Here is a 17,837-nt window from a genome sequence, read left to right on the forward strand (position 1 = left end):
TTATTTTTCGATTCTAAAAAAGGTTTACAATAAAAAAGTTTTACCCTATGTAATTGGATTATGTCCCATATATATATATATATATATATATTTAATGACATTTTTTTCGATATTTTTTCTGAAAAAAATCTAGTTTATTTAAAAAATCAATCTTTAAAATTTTATTTTTTAAATTAAATCAATTAACGGAAAGTATAATAAATTTTTATCTAATAATTTAAAAAATATAAAGTATTTAAAAAATTAAATATTTCATTATAAAATAAATAATGTTTTCACCATATTTCATTCTTGTGTGTTTCGATAACTAATAATATTATTGACACTTAAGTCTTAACAAGTGAATTTTTAAGATAATAATAAAATTTTTAGTTACTATTCGAATCTTAATTCATTTAATATAATGGTTAAATATTAGGAGAACCTGAATTCAGATAAACCTATAAACACACAACTTCTTAATTTCTTAATTATAAATTGAAAGAAATGTGAATAATTCTAAACATCATAAAGAAAAATCACACATTTTAAAAAAAAAATGCAAATGTTATTTGCATCGCATTGCATTCTTATTTATTTAATACATCGAACTTAGTAATTATAATCAATATGTATTAGTTTGCTTAACACAACTTAAATTATATCAATGGTCATTGTTTCAAAATTCGAAACTGAAAATAATCTACGAAGTAGTGGTAAAAAAAGGAAATATAAAATAAGCCGATAGGAGGAAAGGGAAGTGAAGCTGAAGCACAAACCCAAGGAGCCATTTAGCTAAGAAGTGAGAGAATTGGTCAAGTGGGTGGGAACATGTGGCTCCCACTTTCGTATATCTAAGCTTTACACGTCAACTATATAAGATTGACACTAAATCTCCACCCACCAACACTCTCTTGTTGTTGAGTAGACTTCAGAGTAATCACCCCTATGTATAATTTTACTAAAATTTTATATAATATAAAATACTGATATTTTAAAATTTAAAATTAGTTCTATAAAAAAAGAACTTTTAAAAGTTTTGATATTTTAATTTAAATAAAATTAGATATAAAATATTATGATCAATTTGTTTAATATTATAGTTTTATAATCTTCATTGAAATACACTTAATTTTGTATATACTAAGAGTTGGTTTAAGCAAGAGTGAGATCATATAGGACCCCTTGTTGCTCACGTCATAATGATAGTGCATCTAAAGTCTCAGCTGCTACCACATTTGAACCTGCAAAAGCAGATGGGTAACGTGATAACTAATACGAATTACTAAAATATCAAAATTTTAGACAAATATAAAACTCACATATTCAAATTATTTTTTTAATAAGAATGAAGACCATTACGGTAGAATATTAATTGCAAACAAAAACAAGACCACGAAGTTTCGAGTGAGATGAGGGATGATCTCTCGGGGGATTCCAAATATATGCATGATTGACCATCAGTATTAATAGTGGATTTGACAAGGAAATCAACAACAACATTAGCTTCACGACGAATGAGAAGAAAGTCAAGCATCCATGGTTTTGAAATGAGGCTTGTAATAGAACGAACAAGTGATACGAGGTTGGAGTTAGCCGTTGGTGAAGACACTAGTTTAAAAGCTTTCATACAGTCTGTTTGACATTAAAGACGCTCAATTCCATAGAACCATACTAGTAGAAGTCCTTTAAAAATGCCCCATAGTTCAGCTTGCAAAGGAGACGAAATCCCAACCGGTGTATTGAATCCAACAATCCAATCTCCATCATTATTTTGAATGAGACCACTTTACATATTCAAATTATTAAATCTAGTTTATAATGAGTGAGAGTGTTTATTGGTTTATGAACAAGGCGTAATAAAATAATTTATAGACATTGCATTTGAAAACAATTTTCAAAATGCAAGGAACCAATGGATGATCTTTGCGTGTAATAATGTTATACCAAACTCAAATTATTAATTAATGCAAAAAGAAAGAGACCCTGTTTCTTTGGAGGAAACGATTTTTCTTTTTCTTTTATTAATTTCAACCAATTGTGCGGCCATCCACCATTATGATTAGATATTAAACAAAGGATTTGGTTAGAAACAAAAAAATATATATATAATAAATCGGGAAATCGGTAGGATGGAAATATAAGTGGGAATTAAAGTAAAAGTTGAAAAAATATATAAAATTTGAATGTATTGGGTGTCAAATTAACATCAGGAATGGACTCCTTTTGCAATTTCAACAGTTCTAATAGATTTCTCTCTCAGTCCATCCCAGTAAAATGCCTCCATAGATAATTTGTTGAATCCTTCGACTTTTAAAAATTATAAAATAGTCACTCAATTATTTATATGTTCTAAACTCGTTCTTTTTCGTTACAAGATTAACGGTCTTTTGAGTTGGACGTTAGCATATTGACTGGGATATAATAGTCGTTTGAGATGATGGGATCAGATTTTATCATGTCCCAATAAGCATATCGACGTCCAGCTCAGACTGCTATAATTTTTTAACGGAAAATGACGAGTTTGGAATATATAAATAGTTGGATGATCATTTTGTAACTTTTAAAAATTTGGGACTTAACAAAGTAATCACCTATGGCCAATGAATCATTTTGTAAAGGAAGGCTCAACAAAGCATCACCACACCATTTGTGTACTTTGCCCTATTTTGTTTTATAGCACGATAGATGAATTTTGGAAGGAAAGAAAGGTTAAAACTACTTAATTACAAATATTATAGATCAATATATGGAAACATGTGAACCCCAACTTGCAACATTTTGATTGCTGTATGAATAAAGATGATTCATAAGTAATTTAGCCTAATTTGTAATTATTATGATTGCATCCCAACTTGGTACCTGACCAATTTTACTTTTCAAAACACTCAACTTGTTAGCCTTAAAATTTGAATCTAAAAAGTAAAGGTTGTTAACATCAAAACTTTAGACTTCCAACTGATGACTTTTGTTGTATCCCCAGCTATTCTACAACTTGTCCAATTTGCCATATTTTTTAAAATGGAATCAAACAGCACTCTTGACCTAAGACCAGATTTTTTTTTCTTTCTTTTATTAAACGAACGAAATAATGATGAATAATAAAAAACCATGCAAGCTGCGAAGTTGCACGGCAAGTGGAAACTGATGGAGAAAATGTAGAACCTTGGGGAAGGAACTGGGCAGTTGGCATCCAACTTTTTATGCAACTTGTAAGGTAGCTTCTAGTTAGGGCCCATCATATGTCCCGCCTCTAATTAATTTAATTTTTTTTATCTTTTTTATTCTAAATTTTCGTCTTGATTAATTAGGACCGACTCGTGTTGTACACTTGATTTTGGTAGATGAGTCTCTTAGCAATGATTTTTTGTATACACAAAAAATCGAATTCGAGACATTACTTAAGTAATATAAAGTTGTTTACCACTTGAACTAACCTATATTTGTATTAATATAAAATTAGTTGAAAAAAACTCAAATAATAAGACAGAATATTCGTAATTTTTGAAATTAAATTATGTTTGAATTCAAAAAAAAAATTAAATTGTGAACTCTCCTAAAGTTGTTGCTTTACGCAAAATATTTTGGGAAGTAATATTTTAACATGTGCTAAAATTGCATTACAAGGTCCTAAACATGGCAAAATAAAAAAGAGTACAATAAAGTAACGAATAAAAAGATTCATCGATATGGTGAATCACAGCTAACCCATTGAAGGCCTTAATATAAATGGTAAAACTCTAGTAGTTTCCCTCGTTTCTTCACAGTCCTGGACTGAAAACAGCCGAACCGACGGTATTGGCTTCGATTGATGTTGTCTGTTGGGTACTGTCGACCCTGACAATCAGTCTGCCACCATCTTGGCCACAGGATGTTAATGTGTTTAAGGAGGCCAAAATGGTAAGGTTGAAATTAAGTTAATGAGTAAAGCGGTGTTATTATGAAGCAGAGATGTCGTAGTCGTTGGAAGAAACATCATGGCCCCACGAAACCTTTTGCTTCCGGCCGGTTCCTGCTCTGGCTCTTCTCTGTTGCCTGATACCTTGCTTCTGCTCTTTCTGTCTTGAAAACATCAATCGGAAACAAAGGCTTTCATGAGAATTTTTACATTTGAAATGTTGTTGGAAACTAGCATTTCAAATTCCTTATATTTTGTATGTTTAAATAAATACTTAAGGTTTCGATCTATACCCTATACAACATATTTTAATACTGAAATAAACAGACAAAACACAATTTACCTGTCTCCCTTCCACACCTCATATAACCTACTCCATTGTTTTGCTCCTTCGATGGTGTAATGTTATTTTATGACACATGATGCCTTGACACAAAAGTTCCACAAAAAATTAACCAAAAAACACTGGACTAGATGCTAAATAACAGAGGACACAAGAAGACTATTTTTCCATGCATTATTACCTGTGTTATTGGGACATTATATTAGTTGGATTGGAGTTTTAGGAGATACGACTTACCCCGAGAAAGAAACCATTAACTTGTGCATCGAAGGTCTCCCCCGAACTGCTTTCGGAGAAACTCTTGGAACTCTGACCGTAAGACCCACACGAAGATGAAGCAGTACAAGAAGTGGGCTCATATGAATCAATGTCAGCTTCGAACATTTCTTCAAACAATTCTTGTAATTCCTCTAAGCTTTCTTCTCCCTTTTCCTATACATTAAAACATACATTTGTATCAAATATATACCCCATTTAATATGAGAAATTAGATAAAAATTGAATCCAGAAAACAATGAAAGAAGGCTTACACTAGGTTTTGTCTGGAGCATCATCTCGGTCATTTCGTTCAAAAAGTCTCCCATGCCCTGAAATCAAATATATTTATTTATTTTGCATGCTTAACCATAACCTAAATCTGATTGAATTTAGTGTGCGTGTATATATATATATATATCAACAACAGAAAATAAAAAAAAAGATGTGGAAGACAGCAAAGCAAATATACATTTTCGTCGTCATCACTGTCATAAACTCCTACGTCGTACAGGAACCTCTTGTTTGCGTCAGACAGAACTGTAGAAAAAGTGGAGTAAAAAACATCATCTCGTGAAGCTGAATCCAATAATTCCCACTTAAATTATTTCTAAAAAAGAGAGAAGGGAATAGAAATGAAATCTCAACTTTTATGAGTAGAAAAATAAAAATTGCAATTGAATAGAGGAATACAATAGTAAATTAATATATACAGAAAGAGAAATTTACCAGAATAGGCTTGTTGAATACCCTGGAATTTCTTCTTGGCTTCTTCCGCGAACTTCGAATTTGCCGATGCAGAGCAACGATCAGGGTGACATCTCTGTATCCAACAAACAAACACCAAATTCAGACTAGACTCTGGTTTTACAACAAAAATTTTCATTGCAAGCGTATAATTCCCCGAAAAGTTGGTTCATTTGTAGAAAACCCAGATTTTTAACAAGACTGAATTCAGTACCGGTTCGAAGTATAGATTATTAACACACAAAAAAAAAAAACAATTCAAATCAAATGCTAAAAAACTAACCAGTGCAAGTTTCTTATAAGAAGTCTTGAGCTCTGCTTGAGTGCAATCTTTATTCAACCCCATAACAGCATAGAAATCATTGTTCTTCGCTCCTCCACTTGCCATTGCTTCAATAAACAACCCGAAGACACAAACCCAACACCAAAACTCAAAACCGATGTCCTTGTCTTGTCGACAAATTATAGTAACCAACAGCAAAACATAAAACCAGAAACCTAGCTTAGGACTATATCTTTGTGGGAACTGCAACACGGAACCCTAGCATGTGTTTCCGTGATGGGAAAGATTGAAAAGACAAAACGGAAAAAGAAAAACAGAGGGAAAGGAAGGCGAGAGAATCTCTGAGAACGACGCTAGCTCTCCGGAAACCGGTAAGTTTTTATGGTTTGCAACTTCGCTTGTTGTGCATTTATATATTCATGAATCTGTTTGTTCGTTTTTTGTGTGCAAACGAATAAAATAGTGATACAATGAATAGATAAGGTGGTGGCCATGGACGGTGATGATTGATTAGAAGGACGGGATATTTTGCCTATTTCCGTATAGGATTATTAAAATGGGCTCAAATTTACTATGTAATTCCCCTCCCAATATGTAAATTGAGCTTAATTCAGTTCACTTTTGTCACTCATCGCTACAAATGAGCCATTTTCTTTTTACGTTAATTTAAGGTCTTTTCAAATCACACTGAGCTTAAAATTAACTTCGCCAGATCGGGAATATCGATTGTGAAATTCTTTCAATAAATATATTTTTCAAAATTTGAATTTTATATAAAAATTAAAATTATTACCACTTCAATCAGCCGCATATTGAATTTTCTTTTGAATAAATAAATTGAGCTTAATTCAGCTTAGTTGTGCCCATATTAGCACATGCCTTTGATTTCTTGTATATGCTATGCATTTAATTTTATCTGTGTAGTTTTAGAACTCCATTGAAGGTGAATGAAGTAATTTTCATTACCTAAAATTTATTTTTCTAGATGGAGTCTTTCATGACATTGTTTTTAAAAAAGAATTTCAAACTTGATCCTTGTTGAAGGGCCCCACCTATGGTCCTATGGAGGTAGGATGATCGAGTTTTTTAAAAACCCAAATGGCAAGTGGTTTAGCTTGGATGTTCATTATTCTCTCACAACTTGGTTGAAATGCGGTTTCCTTCTTCTTGTGAGTAATCAAAGATATATTATGTATATAATTACATAAATACGCAAAATTTTATGTTAAAGGATAAATTTATAAAATTTAAGAGAATAGTGAATTAATAAAATTTAAGGATTGAAAATAGTTTATTAATAGAAATTACACAAAAATTTCAAAATATGGATGAATTTAAAAATTTTAAGAGAATGGTTGTTTTCACCCGTCACTTGATCTATCTCTACAAAATATTTTTTTTAACAATTCCTACGTAGAGAATGAACATTTTGCTCATAATGAATATTGAACGACCTCGATGGGAAAATAAGATAGTATATAATTGGATGAGATTACGTCTAATTAACCAACTCACTCCAAATGCACAAACATAACTAATGATGCTTCTCAGACGAAATTTCTTTCTTGGTCTGGGTGGGACTAAAGCAATCTGTAGTTCTGTACCCCCCAAAAAAGAGGGTTGTTGGTCCAAAAAAAGTCTATCGAAAGTTCTGTGCTTGTCCAAACTCCAAGTTTATGAATTAGTGTAGAAATGCCCACGTGAATTTGGATTGGCATCTGCCCAAATCACGTGCCTTTTCTTTCTCTAACATTGTAGAACCAACCAATCAAAGTCACCAACATACTATCATCACCATCTCTTTAGATCATTGAACGATTAGTAATGTATTCAAAGTTTTATCTGATAGCTTTTTTATATATATTAAAAATAGATAGTTGTGTTTGATTTGGTGATATTCATCTACAAAGGTGCATGCACTTCAATTAGTCGTCTTATATATTAAGGTCTAAATTTTACTCATATTTACAATATCAGTATCGTTCCATTAATTGAAAATATATAATAGCAGTGAGTCAAAGTTTCCAGTGTGTTCTAAAGTATCAGAGATATTATGGAGAGGGATTCGACCACTAGCATTTTGCATGTGCATGTGCAACATCTGGAACACATTTTCCCACGTCATTCCCATTATTCTTATTTTCCAATAGCATTCTAAAATGCATATAATATATCAGAGCCTTAAATTGTCTTGTCTGCATCGCACACCATTTTAAATAACGAATAGAAATCAAAGATTATATATTATTTTATCGAGAAATTTCCAAATAAAATAATTCATTTCGATTGGTACTGCAAGTTGGGACCACTTCATTAATTATGAAAAGTTTATTATGATAAGAAATTGAATCAGTTCAATTTTACTGACCTTTTTTTCCGTTGATTAAACATTTTATTAGTTTAAATAATTGCTAAAACAATCGATTTTTTTTGTTTGAAAAATAGGTACTTTGTATAAGACATCCACCCCAACAAGTACCTCATTAAAAAAAACTCTCTAAACCTATTAGAAGAAAAAGAGTAAACATTAGGATGGAAACAAGAACAATTATGATTCCAATTACATCGAAACAAAAACCGAATACTACACCTCTAGAACAGCCCATGACAAGCTACAAGAGTATAGCTAAATACTACCCCTGTAGGAATTGCAACATGGAACTACACCCATCAAAACATAGAACAAAACCATGCTACATCTTCCAAAACCAAAGACCAATGAGCAAGGCAAATAAGACAAAACAACGCAACAAAAAGATGTCGAAGAGAAGAAAAAGCCGAGTCCCTCGCTGTACCACTATGCGAAACCCCAGCTCGACTGGAAGAACAGCAAATGAGAAGATTGTGCGAAGAATAGATCGAAAGCAACTTGGGTAACGTTGAAATAAAGCAACCAAAGATGGAAAGACACTCGGCAGAATACACGACCGAAATCAAGCGTTCTGTAACAGAAGAGAGCAAAAACAAAAGAAGGATCGGAGAGTCCTAACCAACACCAAACGAAAGAGCAGTCAACAAAACGAGCACCAAAGTGATCAACAAGAAAATTCAGCTTAATCTCTGCACGAAGAAAACAGATCTGAAATCTTCATTGGCAAGACCAGCAGTAGATAAACCAGATAAAAACTTCATGTCCGAGCAGCAGTCAACGAGAATCCCAATTCAGAATCACTAGCCGAACTGATTTAAAACTAACAGCTCAAAAATGCACACCGGAAATCTCCATTAACACACCCCACGAACGATAGCTTCCGGATTGCGAATAACATCAGACACCACTAGCAACATCATCGGCCACAAATAATTCACCCATATCCCTATTTGTAGCAAAACTTTATTAAAAATCTGATCTGCCGAAAAAGCAGCACCGTTAAATATGGATTTATTTCTACAAATACAGATTACCCAAATCAAACCAAAAAAACCAATACGCCAAAGCAGCCTCACACTCATAATACTTTGCGAGAACCAAACCTGGATCAATTGGTAAACATTCTTAGGGAACACTAAATTTACATTCCACACCAAGCACCATCTTTGCCAAGCTTTCCATACAACAATGCAATGACATAGAGCATGATTAATCGCTTCTGGCTCAATATTGCAAAACAAACAACGAACCTGATCATGCAATTAACGCCTCTTTTTACCAGCTCAACCATAACCGGCAGTCTAAGGTGCACTGCTTTCCACACAAAAACAAATACCGTAGGAGGGACAAGATTAAACCAAACGAGTCTCCACACGGGATCTTCCAAATTACCTTCAGTAGCCGCTTTAAAACAAAAAGCTTTAGGATTGTATTTTCCATCCAGTGATCCCGACCATATGACCCTATCAAAACCTTCAACGACACTAACCGCTCTACTTAATACCTGCCTGAATTCACTTCAAATAGGCTTTTCCCATTTGAAGAAAGCTCTTCTCATAACAATCCTCCATTCCCATCTACCATGAACCCAACAACCAAATTCTTTAATCTTTCCACATTTTTTAATCGTGAGACTGAAGATTCTCGGAAAAGCATTTTTTAAAGAAATTTTTGTCAGTCCAAAAATCAGACCTTCTATTTACTGTATATTTTATTTTTTTAATATATTCATTAAACTTTATACATTATTTTATGTTCATCGTTTTCAAGGTAAAATAGTGAAGACGTGGCTTATTTTAGTATTAAAACAAACCACCTTTTAGGACCCCATAAAACCCTCAATCGACTATCAATCGACCTTCTAATCTACACATACTAACCTATCGATAGGTCGCTTCCTCCTTTTCTTCGACTGGCGACTACGACGTTAAACATCATTTTTAACGACTTGATTATGCTTGTTGATAGCTTTTATGACGTTAGGTTGGTATTTTGAGTTTGAGAATGAACTCTATTGAAGCCTAATATTGGGTATCTATGATATTTGAGTTTGATTGCATTAATATATACATGTATTACAATTTTTTTGATATCATGTGCCTCACCTTCGTGAATTCCGCGCCTTTCATGCGCCTCGCGCCTCAAGGCTCCAGGACACTTTTGCGCCTCGATGCGCCTTGAGCCTTTGATAACTTTGCCAGCCCCTCATGAGATTTTGGTTTACAAATGTTGTCCCACTTAATCCAATGAATACTCCTATCCGACATAGAATTCCAAATGAAATTAGATATGCATCTATTAATCTTATCAGCAATTGATTTTGGAATTGAGAAAATAGACATGAAATAGACAAGCAAATTTGCTAGGACCGATTTAATAAGAGTAAGCCTGCCACCCAGTGAAAGTATTTTACCTTTCCAGCTTTGTAGCCGTCTAGAGACTTTATCCAAAATGGGTTGCCAGAGCGACTTTGAATTCTTCCGATGCCCTAACGGCAAACCCAAGTATGTCGACGGAAGTTGAGCCCAGCCACAATGGATAGATTATGCCCATCTCCTAACACTAATTTCTTCCAGATTGATGTCGAATAACAAAGTTTTATGCATGTTGAGCTTCAATCCAGTTGCCACTTCAAAGATTTTTAGAATCCGAAAAAATTTGAAATTGACACGTCATTAGATTCAGAAAAGATGAGCAAATCATCAGCAAATTACATGTAAGATAAAACAAAACCACCGGACCCAACTTCCACACCGCGACATATTCCAAGATCCGATGCCTTCTTTATCATACAACTAAGTGCCTCGCCAACAATATTAAAGAGCAGCGGCGACAGCGGAAAGCCTTGTCTAGGACCCCTCTTAATAGAGAAACAATGCGACAGACATCCATTAACCAGAACAACAATTGAAGGAGTGGAAATGCAAAAGTTGACCCAATTTCTCCATCTTTTTTCGAACTCCATCTTCTTTAGAATCAAATTCAAAAAACTACCAATCAACTGTATCAAAAGCTTTGCTAAAATCTGCCTTGATCAACGTTGTTTCTTTCTTGCTTTTATACAACCCATCGATTACTTCATTAGCGATCAAACTGCGGTCGGATATTTGCTTTCCATCAATAAAAGCGTTCTCTCCGATCACATCAGAAAGACAACTGCCCAACCTCTTAGCCAATAAACGAGAAACAATTTTGTACATGCTGCCCACTAAGGAGATTGATCTGAAATCATCCGGGGAGATAGCCTCTGCTTTCTTCGGAATAAGCGCAATAAAGGATTTATTGAAAGAAAGATCTTCGACTTTGCCCCAATAGAACTCCTCTATAAACTTCATAACTTCGCCTTTAATATGCTTCCAAAATCACTTAAAAAAGTCTAAGTTGAAACCGTCTGGACCTGGCGCTCTTGAACCTTCAAATGACTTTATCGTGAGCCAAACCTCCTCTTCCGAAAAAGGATCCTCAATGAACCTTTTGGAGACAGAGTTTATCCTCTTAAGAGGGATGTCAAATCTCTTCAAAGGAATAGTTTTCACCTCATTAAAGCCAACAGAGAAATAATTTACAAACGCTTGCTTGATTCCAGTCTGATTCTTGTATATCGCATTCTGAAACTTCATATTTGAAATCTGATTTTTCCGACCCCTAGAGACGGCCAAGAGATGAATTTTTTTTTATATTTTTATCCCCCTCTTTAAACCACTCGAGTCTAGATTTTTGTAATCATTCACGTTCCACCTTCCTCGCAACAACCCACACTCTTACCTTCAACGAAGAAATCTCCTGCTGAAATAGAACATTACAAGGATCCGACAACCACCTCTCTTCTAACGAATCTATCTTTTTACCAATCTCTTCCACAGAATCTGAGTTCAACGCTCTAACTTCTCTCTCTATCATTGGTCACGTTCTTAGCCAACAGCAGAAATTTATTAATACCGATACCTTTGCTGGCTACACTTAAATCTCTTATTCTATCGACCAATATAGAGTCATCCGCCCAGTGATTAAACCATTTAAAAGGTCTAACTAACTTGTTTGACCTCTTCTCTTTCAAAACAATCGGTTTGTGGTGGGATAGATCCCTAGGCAAAGAACATTGAACCAATTGAGGACACAAACTGAAAATTTCAATAGATAACAGGAATCTGTCGAGCCTACTTGAAATTGCATTCCCACTACCCCTGAACCATGTGTACAAACTGCCCTGATTAGGCGCCTCAATCAGATTACAACAAAAAATAAACTCTTAAAAAATCTTCAACGTAGTCACTTGGTCCTGAGCCCCTGATCTTTCGGACTTCCACCTAACACAATTAAAATTGCCCCCAACAATCACCGAAAAGCTCCAATTTGATATGATAGATTTCAATTGCTCAAAAAACTCTCTTCTTTCACCTTGCACGTTCGGCCCGTAAACATTTAGAATCCCCATCTCCCTGTTAGATGAAACTAGTCTACCTTCAAGAACAATCATTCTCCTATGAACTGTTATGCAGCTAACATCGAAAAAAGTCTCTTGTCCCACAATGAAATCAACCCACCCGAAGCCCCAACAGTAGAAGCAAAAGCTAATGCTTTGTCAGAATTCCCTATTAATCCTCTTAACAAAAAACCACTCAATTCAGAAACCTTGGACTCCTGGAGCAATATCAGATTAACCTTATTCGAAACAATAACCATATGAACTTCTCTAAATCTTTTCATAATTCCTTAACCCCCGAACATTCCAAGATAAAGCTGATATGCTAGATACCATAAAACAAGAAACACCCACAAAGACGTACACTAACAGTAATCGGAACAGAACCAGTACTTACCCTTTTAATCAAGGCGCTTCCTGCCTCTTCAAAACGACCCCTCTTGGCCCAGCGAAATCCACCCCCAACGCTTCTGTTATGGCAAGAGTCTTCGCCGCTTCAGAAGCTACACTCTCCTTGCCACCATCGTGCTCCCCACAAATAAGTCCAGTCTGTTTACCGCTGCTACTAACGTTTGGACCTTCATCACGACCCTTAATTCCGTGCTTCTTCCTTTTCGCGTTGTTAAACCTCTTGGAAATTTTAAGACTGACCCGGTTCACCCCCCTCGAGCGTGGGTTTTGCAAATTAACAACAGACATATTTTGAGGATCAAAATTCCTCTTTTTGCCCTTCCCGCACCTACTATCCCGATTATCATTAAAATTAGGTTCATCCAAGAGTCTGAGGGAGGACACCTCATCGATAGGCACATCAAAAAATCTTGAACTATTGGAAAATGATTGGGTGATCCTATTAAAATTCGGATCTCTATTAATATCTATTAACCCAACGCTCTCATCAAGAATATGATGTTGCACTGTCCCAATATTGGAAAAGATGGGAACATCGAGCAGCCCAGCTTCATAGACACCCATACCTTCCTCGTTAACTTCAGCATGCTACTCACCACCTTCCAATAAACCATAAAAATTATCGCACATCCGGTTACTCGACACATTCTGCGCCTACCCATCCAAACCACCCTCGAAACCAACGCATGCAACACGCTCAACCTCGAAGTTTGGAAGGTTCGTTCCTTCTTCTTCTTCTTCTTCAACTCCACCCTCCACCATGGTTCCATCAATGAAGGCTCTAGCCTCTTCCTGCACTCACGTATAGATTTTAATGGTATAACAACGACCATTGAAAATGATGGACATTTTCTCAGGGATAGAGGATTCCGACTGAACTTCCAATAACACTCTTGCAACATCAAACCTATCGCGATCATAAGTTTCTTTATCGATCAGAATGACTCTTCCTCGTAGGCTACCAATATTATAGAAAAGCTTTTCACTCCAAATGGAAAGAGGGATATCCTTTGGAGAAATCCAAACTTTAACTTTTACTCTAGTCTCATACCCTTCCATTAATTCCAATTCATCAAACCATAAACGAATCCATTCCTCTCTATTTGACCAACATACTTAGCGATCGGTATCATTTCGAAACTGAATAATCGACAACAAATCATGCCAAATACTAACCTTCACATCCAGACCTTCCGCTTTAAAAGTTGTTTGAATAATAACATCATTATAATTGCTTTTAATTTTACCAGCCAAACTTCTCTCTACCTACGAAAGCTCCTTATTGGGAATTACGATGCTCATGTTAACGCCCTCAGGACTTGAAGAATAACTACCTACACTGTCATCAATAACATTAACATGAACAACCGGTTCAACGCCTCTATAGTTTCCAACAAATCGACCCTCAAACTTATCGAATGGCTTCCCACCGTTGACCTTCACACCTTCTAGAATTTCTCTGAAAGACCTGGCATCCCTAAAAGCTGATTTCCAAACCTTTTTAACACTTCTTTCAACAACTACCCTCTTCCTTTGGCAACCAGGCGATTTATCGTGGAAAACTCTGATCTTAAACCCATCCATCAGCCTACCATCCGGTCTAACAACATCTTCATTAGCTTCAACTCTGCTACTAAACCTTACGAACGTAAATGTAGAACTCATAAATAGTCTTTTTCTACTCCTATACGCGATAAACACATCCAGTACCACACCATATGCCTTAAATGCTTCTTTCAGAGAGGAGACGTGAATCCTCTTACTAACATTATTGACGAAAACCGTGAACAAGTAGGGAGAAAAGCTGCTCTCTCCATCCAAACAATCAAATTAATATCACTTGATTAGGAGATGGTAGCCGTCGAATCTGTGAGGGACCAGCAACAGGAATTATGGCAATCCTCCAAAAGGAAAGCCAATAGATAGATTAGTTTGTTAGGAATAGTTTAATCTCATTTTTTTCACCCAAAAAATATCACTTGATTAACTAAGCATTCATCGGGCGGAAAGAATGATACACTAATATAATAGTACAACATTTTACGGTCTCCCTTTTTCCATCACAAAATTCAAAGAATCAACCATTGTGTACGAATGGCTTTAATCCAATCAATTTCCGAATTGAAACCACCAGGCACACCACCATCTGCATTAACTGATACAGACATCCCTAGTATACGAGATGGATTCATCTCCAACTTTGCTTCTATCACATTCCCTCTCCATGTTGGCAAATAGTATTCCAGAGGTATCTGCAAGTGCCATATCATACAAATTATGCACCAAATTCCGATATTTTCACTTCATTTAAACACTATCTGTTGTTCTGTCGCCGTTATATTTCCGATATGTGTATGCTCAATTTTTATCGCAAAGTTTATATATACAAATCATGTGTCAGACACAGGAACATCTCCACTAAATAATAATAACATTTCACAAGGGATGCAACCAAGCATTTGAGGCCCTCCCGACCAGTAGAAATCTAAAACATGAGTATGTGATATTGGTATTCTCTTTCCAATTGCAAGTGGAAATGAAGACCCTGTTAGATAAATGACTAGTAATTTTTGTAGCAGTGGTTTCGATTTCTTTTATGAGCTATGGCCATTTATCTAAAAACATTCTACTTAATTCCATATGGCGATTATAATCTTAAATCCCTTGTTCAAGAGTTTAGTTATATTTTGAGATACACCCAATGAGTACAAACCAATAACATCGATAGCTAATAATACGAGATTCTGGAATATGATGGCTATACCTTGGCAATATACCAGTTGTCTCTGGGAACAAAAACAAAAGATTGCCATGAATTATCTTCCATCTGCCCAGGAGAATTCACCCAGTTCTCTGTATAGATATGCATAGAAGTGTATAAGATTCAAAAGAGATAGGAACAATGTAAGTAAAAGCCTCGATATCTGTTTACTACTTTAGTTCAATACGATGTAAACAACTCACCGTAGATATATAACATCTCCCGTCTCCTTTAAGCCTTAATGCTAGTGTATCATATGCCTCCAAATCAATGAAGCCATCAAACTACAGATATATGAATGAAAGAAAAAAGGGTCACTAAATGCAAATAATTATTGCAGATGAATCAATGTAATTTACGGTGCTTGCGCATAAATTGAAAATTTTCTGCTTTATGCTTAATCTAACAGACAATGAAAGAAAAACATTCTCTTTTATCTATGATGACTGAAGAAAGTACGTTTCCTCATCAGAAATCTTACAAATAAACCTAAAGTTGGAGTGGTATTAACTCACTTGGGACAAATAGAAAGCCTCTCCATACCATAGAAATAGATAGACATTTAACACCATGAAGCACCTAAAGAAAGGAAAACAGAGCCGCAAGTTCCAAAAATGACATTCTAAAGACAACCAACAAAGGGGTAGGCCACAATTCGTGGCTTTAAAAGAAATATGTAGGAGCAGACTATTATCACTTCAAAATGAATATTTGAAAAAGTGAGTTTGAAAGAAAGCTTTTATGCAACATTCATAAAGCTAAATAGTCTTTCAAGATTCATCCATAGTTCCACATCTTTTCAGTGACTAGAGAGTAACCTTCAGTAATACCTTTTTGTTTCAGGGAAAATCCATCTATCTAAAGTCAACACTAAAGACTCAATGATGGCACGTAACATCATCTAAAATTGATGCAATAAGAATAACTAAACCATTAAAATCAGGAAACTTTAGAATTAAGCCTTTCTTGGCATGAAGGATGAAAAAACGTGAGAATGAAATAATTGTTTATCAAATGATTAAGATTCATAACAACTATCCTACTACTTTGTAGCTAAACCAAAAGATTTACAAATTCTCCTTTCTCATGCCTTTCCATCCATCATACCAAGCGGAGACTCCATAAAAGAAAATGGAATTATTGTTCACCTTCTTGGACTGCATTCCACAAAAGCAGCTCCTAGTTATTTTCCATTTCGTACCTTCGTTTACATCCAGGGAAAGGTTACCAGACAAAAATCCTAAAAAAATATGTTAAGCATAATCAGATGCAAAATAAGCAATTAAAATAAGAAACATGAAGTTGACATGATGAAAAGTGAATCAATGTCATGGATGCCAGATTAAACAAAATTAACAACAACACTTATATTGACTATTACCGCTTGTTTTATTTGAATCATCTTTGATCTCCAACGAAGCCGAAGACAACCCTGAAATGTAGAATTATAGAAAAACGTTGCAAAATTTTCTTTAAATATCATGTTAAGAAAAACTCTGAGAGCAGTTTTAGAGTCACCTCCATATTCAGCATCAGAATAAAGATGCCATTTTTTGAGCTCCTCTTTTGAACTGAAATTGAATATGTATTTTTCAATGGGAGGGGTCCAATCTTCAACGTTCCATGTCAGAGCTTCATTAGTTTTTAACAAATTTCAAATCAATTAGCAAGGGAGTGACAAAGGAAAGGGATCGATTTAAAAAAAAAATAAGAAATGAAATATAAACAGATTAACGAAATTAATAATCCAAGCCTTTTTACCTTTCTTGGTTGCATTCAGGGAAGCTTGCCATATCCAACGAAACCTTGACATTTCTTCCTAGATTCTCAAACAACTCAAAATTTCAACAACTCCAAAAAAAATTGAAAAACTGGAATCATTTGGATTGAATCAACCCAAAACCTGTTGCAATAGCTGCGTCAGTGACTGTTCACCGTCACTGTTGCTAACAAAGAAGGGAGAAACATCTTTTACTTTCCATTTTCTCTTACCTCCTTCGGCCGACTACAAAATATTTGGAAGAAACCGGCTTCTATTTTGGGCTTTTGTAGTGGTTTTGCATTTTGTGGATCCAAGAGGGAATTCAGGGCCCAAGTATTTTTTTTTTTGGAATTAGAGGATTTTAAAGAGAATATATCTGATGAATAAAGCCATTATTTATCATATTTTTTTAAACGTTTTTTGTGGTTAGAAGTTTTAATAACTTACATGTTTTTAATATTAATATAATGAAGCTTTAGAAGCAAAGATCACTTCACATACTATTAAAATACAAATAAAGTATATATTGAAGGTTTTTTTTTATTAATATGGAGGGATTACGTTATAATATTTATTTATATTTTTTAAATACACACTTTGAAAA

At 34.8% G+C, this 17,837-nt stretch overlaps 3 protein-coding genes across 3 annotated transcripts; all 3 read right to left on the reverse strand.

Annotated features, from left to right (window-relative positions):
* Window positions 1-3,828: 3,828 nt before the first annotated feature.
* Window positions 3,829-5,610, reverse strand: LOC120133251 (chaperone protein DnaJ-like). The gene is made up of 7 exons (XM_039149879.1): window positions 5,506-5,610; window positions 5,205-5,334; window positions 4,948-5,015; window positions 4,751-4,807; window positions 4,458-4,652; window positions 3,918-4,037; window positions 3,829-3,885 (listed from the first exon to the last, which is right to left on the reverse strand). Exons 1-6 carry the CDS (start codon window positions 5,608-5,610, stop codon window positions 3,918-3,920), a joined length of 675 nt encoding a protein of 224 aa, XP_039005810.1. The 3' UTR covers window positions 3,829-3,885.
* A 9,169-nt stretch (window positions 5,611-14,779) lies between these two features.
* On the reverse strand, window positions 14,780-15,579 carry LOC120133252 (probable complex I intermediate-associated protein 30). The gene is made up of 2 exons (XM_039149880.1): window positions 15,475-15,579; window positions 14,780-14,962 (listed from the first exon to the last, which is right to left on the reverse strand). Exons 1-2 carry the CDS (start codon window positions 15,577-15,579, stop codon window positions 14,780-14,782), a joined length of 288 nt encoding a protein of 95 aa, XP_039005811.1.
* Window positions 15,580-16,538: 959 nt separating this feature from the next.
* Window positions 16,539-17,284, reverse strand: LOC120133253 (probable complex I intermediate-associated protein 30). The gene is made up of 4 exons (XM_039149881.1): window positions 17,233-17,284; window positions 16,990-17,103; window positions 16,853-16,903; window positions 16,539-16,711 (listed from the first exon to the last, which is right to left on the reverse strand). Exons 1-4 carry the CDS (start codon window positions 17,282-17,284, stop codon window positions 16,539-16,541), a joined length of 390 nt encoding a protein of 129 aa, XP_039005812.1.
* Window positions 17,285-17,837: the final 553 nt, after the last annotated feature.

This window comes from Hibiscus syriacus, unplaced genomic scaffold (assembly GCF_006381635.1).
Source record: "Hibiscus syriacus cultivar Baekdansim isolate YM2019G1 unplaced genomic scaffold, ASM638163v2 tig00110578_pilon, whole genome shotgun sequence".
Classification (NCBI taxonomy): Eukaryota; Viridiplantae; Streptophyta; class Magnoliopsida; order Malvales; family Malvaceae; genus Hibiscus; species Hibiscus syriacus.

Coding starts and splice junctions, on each gene's coding strand:
- LOC120133252 (XM_039149880.1), bottom strand. CDS start 15,579: ATGCATATCTATACAGAGAACTGGGTGAATTCTCCTGGGCAGATGGAA. Junction 14,963..15,474: donor ACAACTGGTATATTGCCAAG/GTATAGCCATCA, acceptor TGGCACTTGCAG/ATACCTCTGGAATACTATTT.
- LOC120133251 (XM_039149879.1), bottom strand. CDS start 5,610: ATGGCAAGTGGAGGAGCGAAGAACAATGATTTCTATGCTGTTATGGGG. Junction 5,335..5,505: donor CTTATAAGAAACTTGCACTG/GTTAGTTTTTTA, acceptor GTAAAACCAGAG/TCTAGTCTGAATTTGGTGTT. Junction 4,808..4,947: donor ACAGTGATGACGACGAAAAT/GTATATTTGCTT, acceptor ATTTGATTTCAG/GGCATGGGAGACTTTTTGAA.
- LOC120133253 (XM_039149881.1), bottom strand. CDS start 17,284: ATGTCAAGGTTTCGTTGGATATGGCAAGCTTCCCTGAATGCAACCAAG. Junction 17,104..17,232: donor CCTGAATGCAACCAAGAAAG/GTAAAAAGGCTT, acceptor AAACTAATGAAG/CTCTGACATGGAACGTTGAA. Junction 16,904..16,989: donor TTCTGATGCTGAATATGGAG/GTGACTCTAAAA, acceptor TCTACATTTCAG/GGTTGTCTTCGGCTTCGTTG.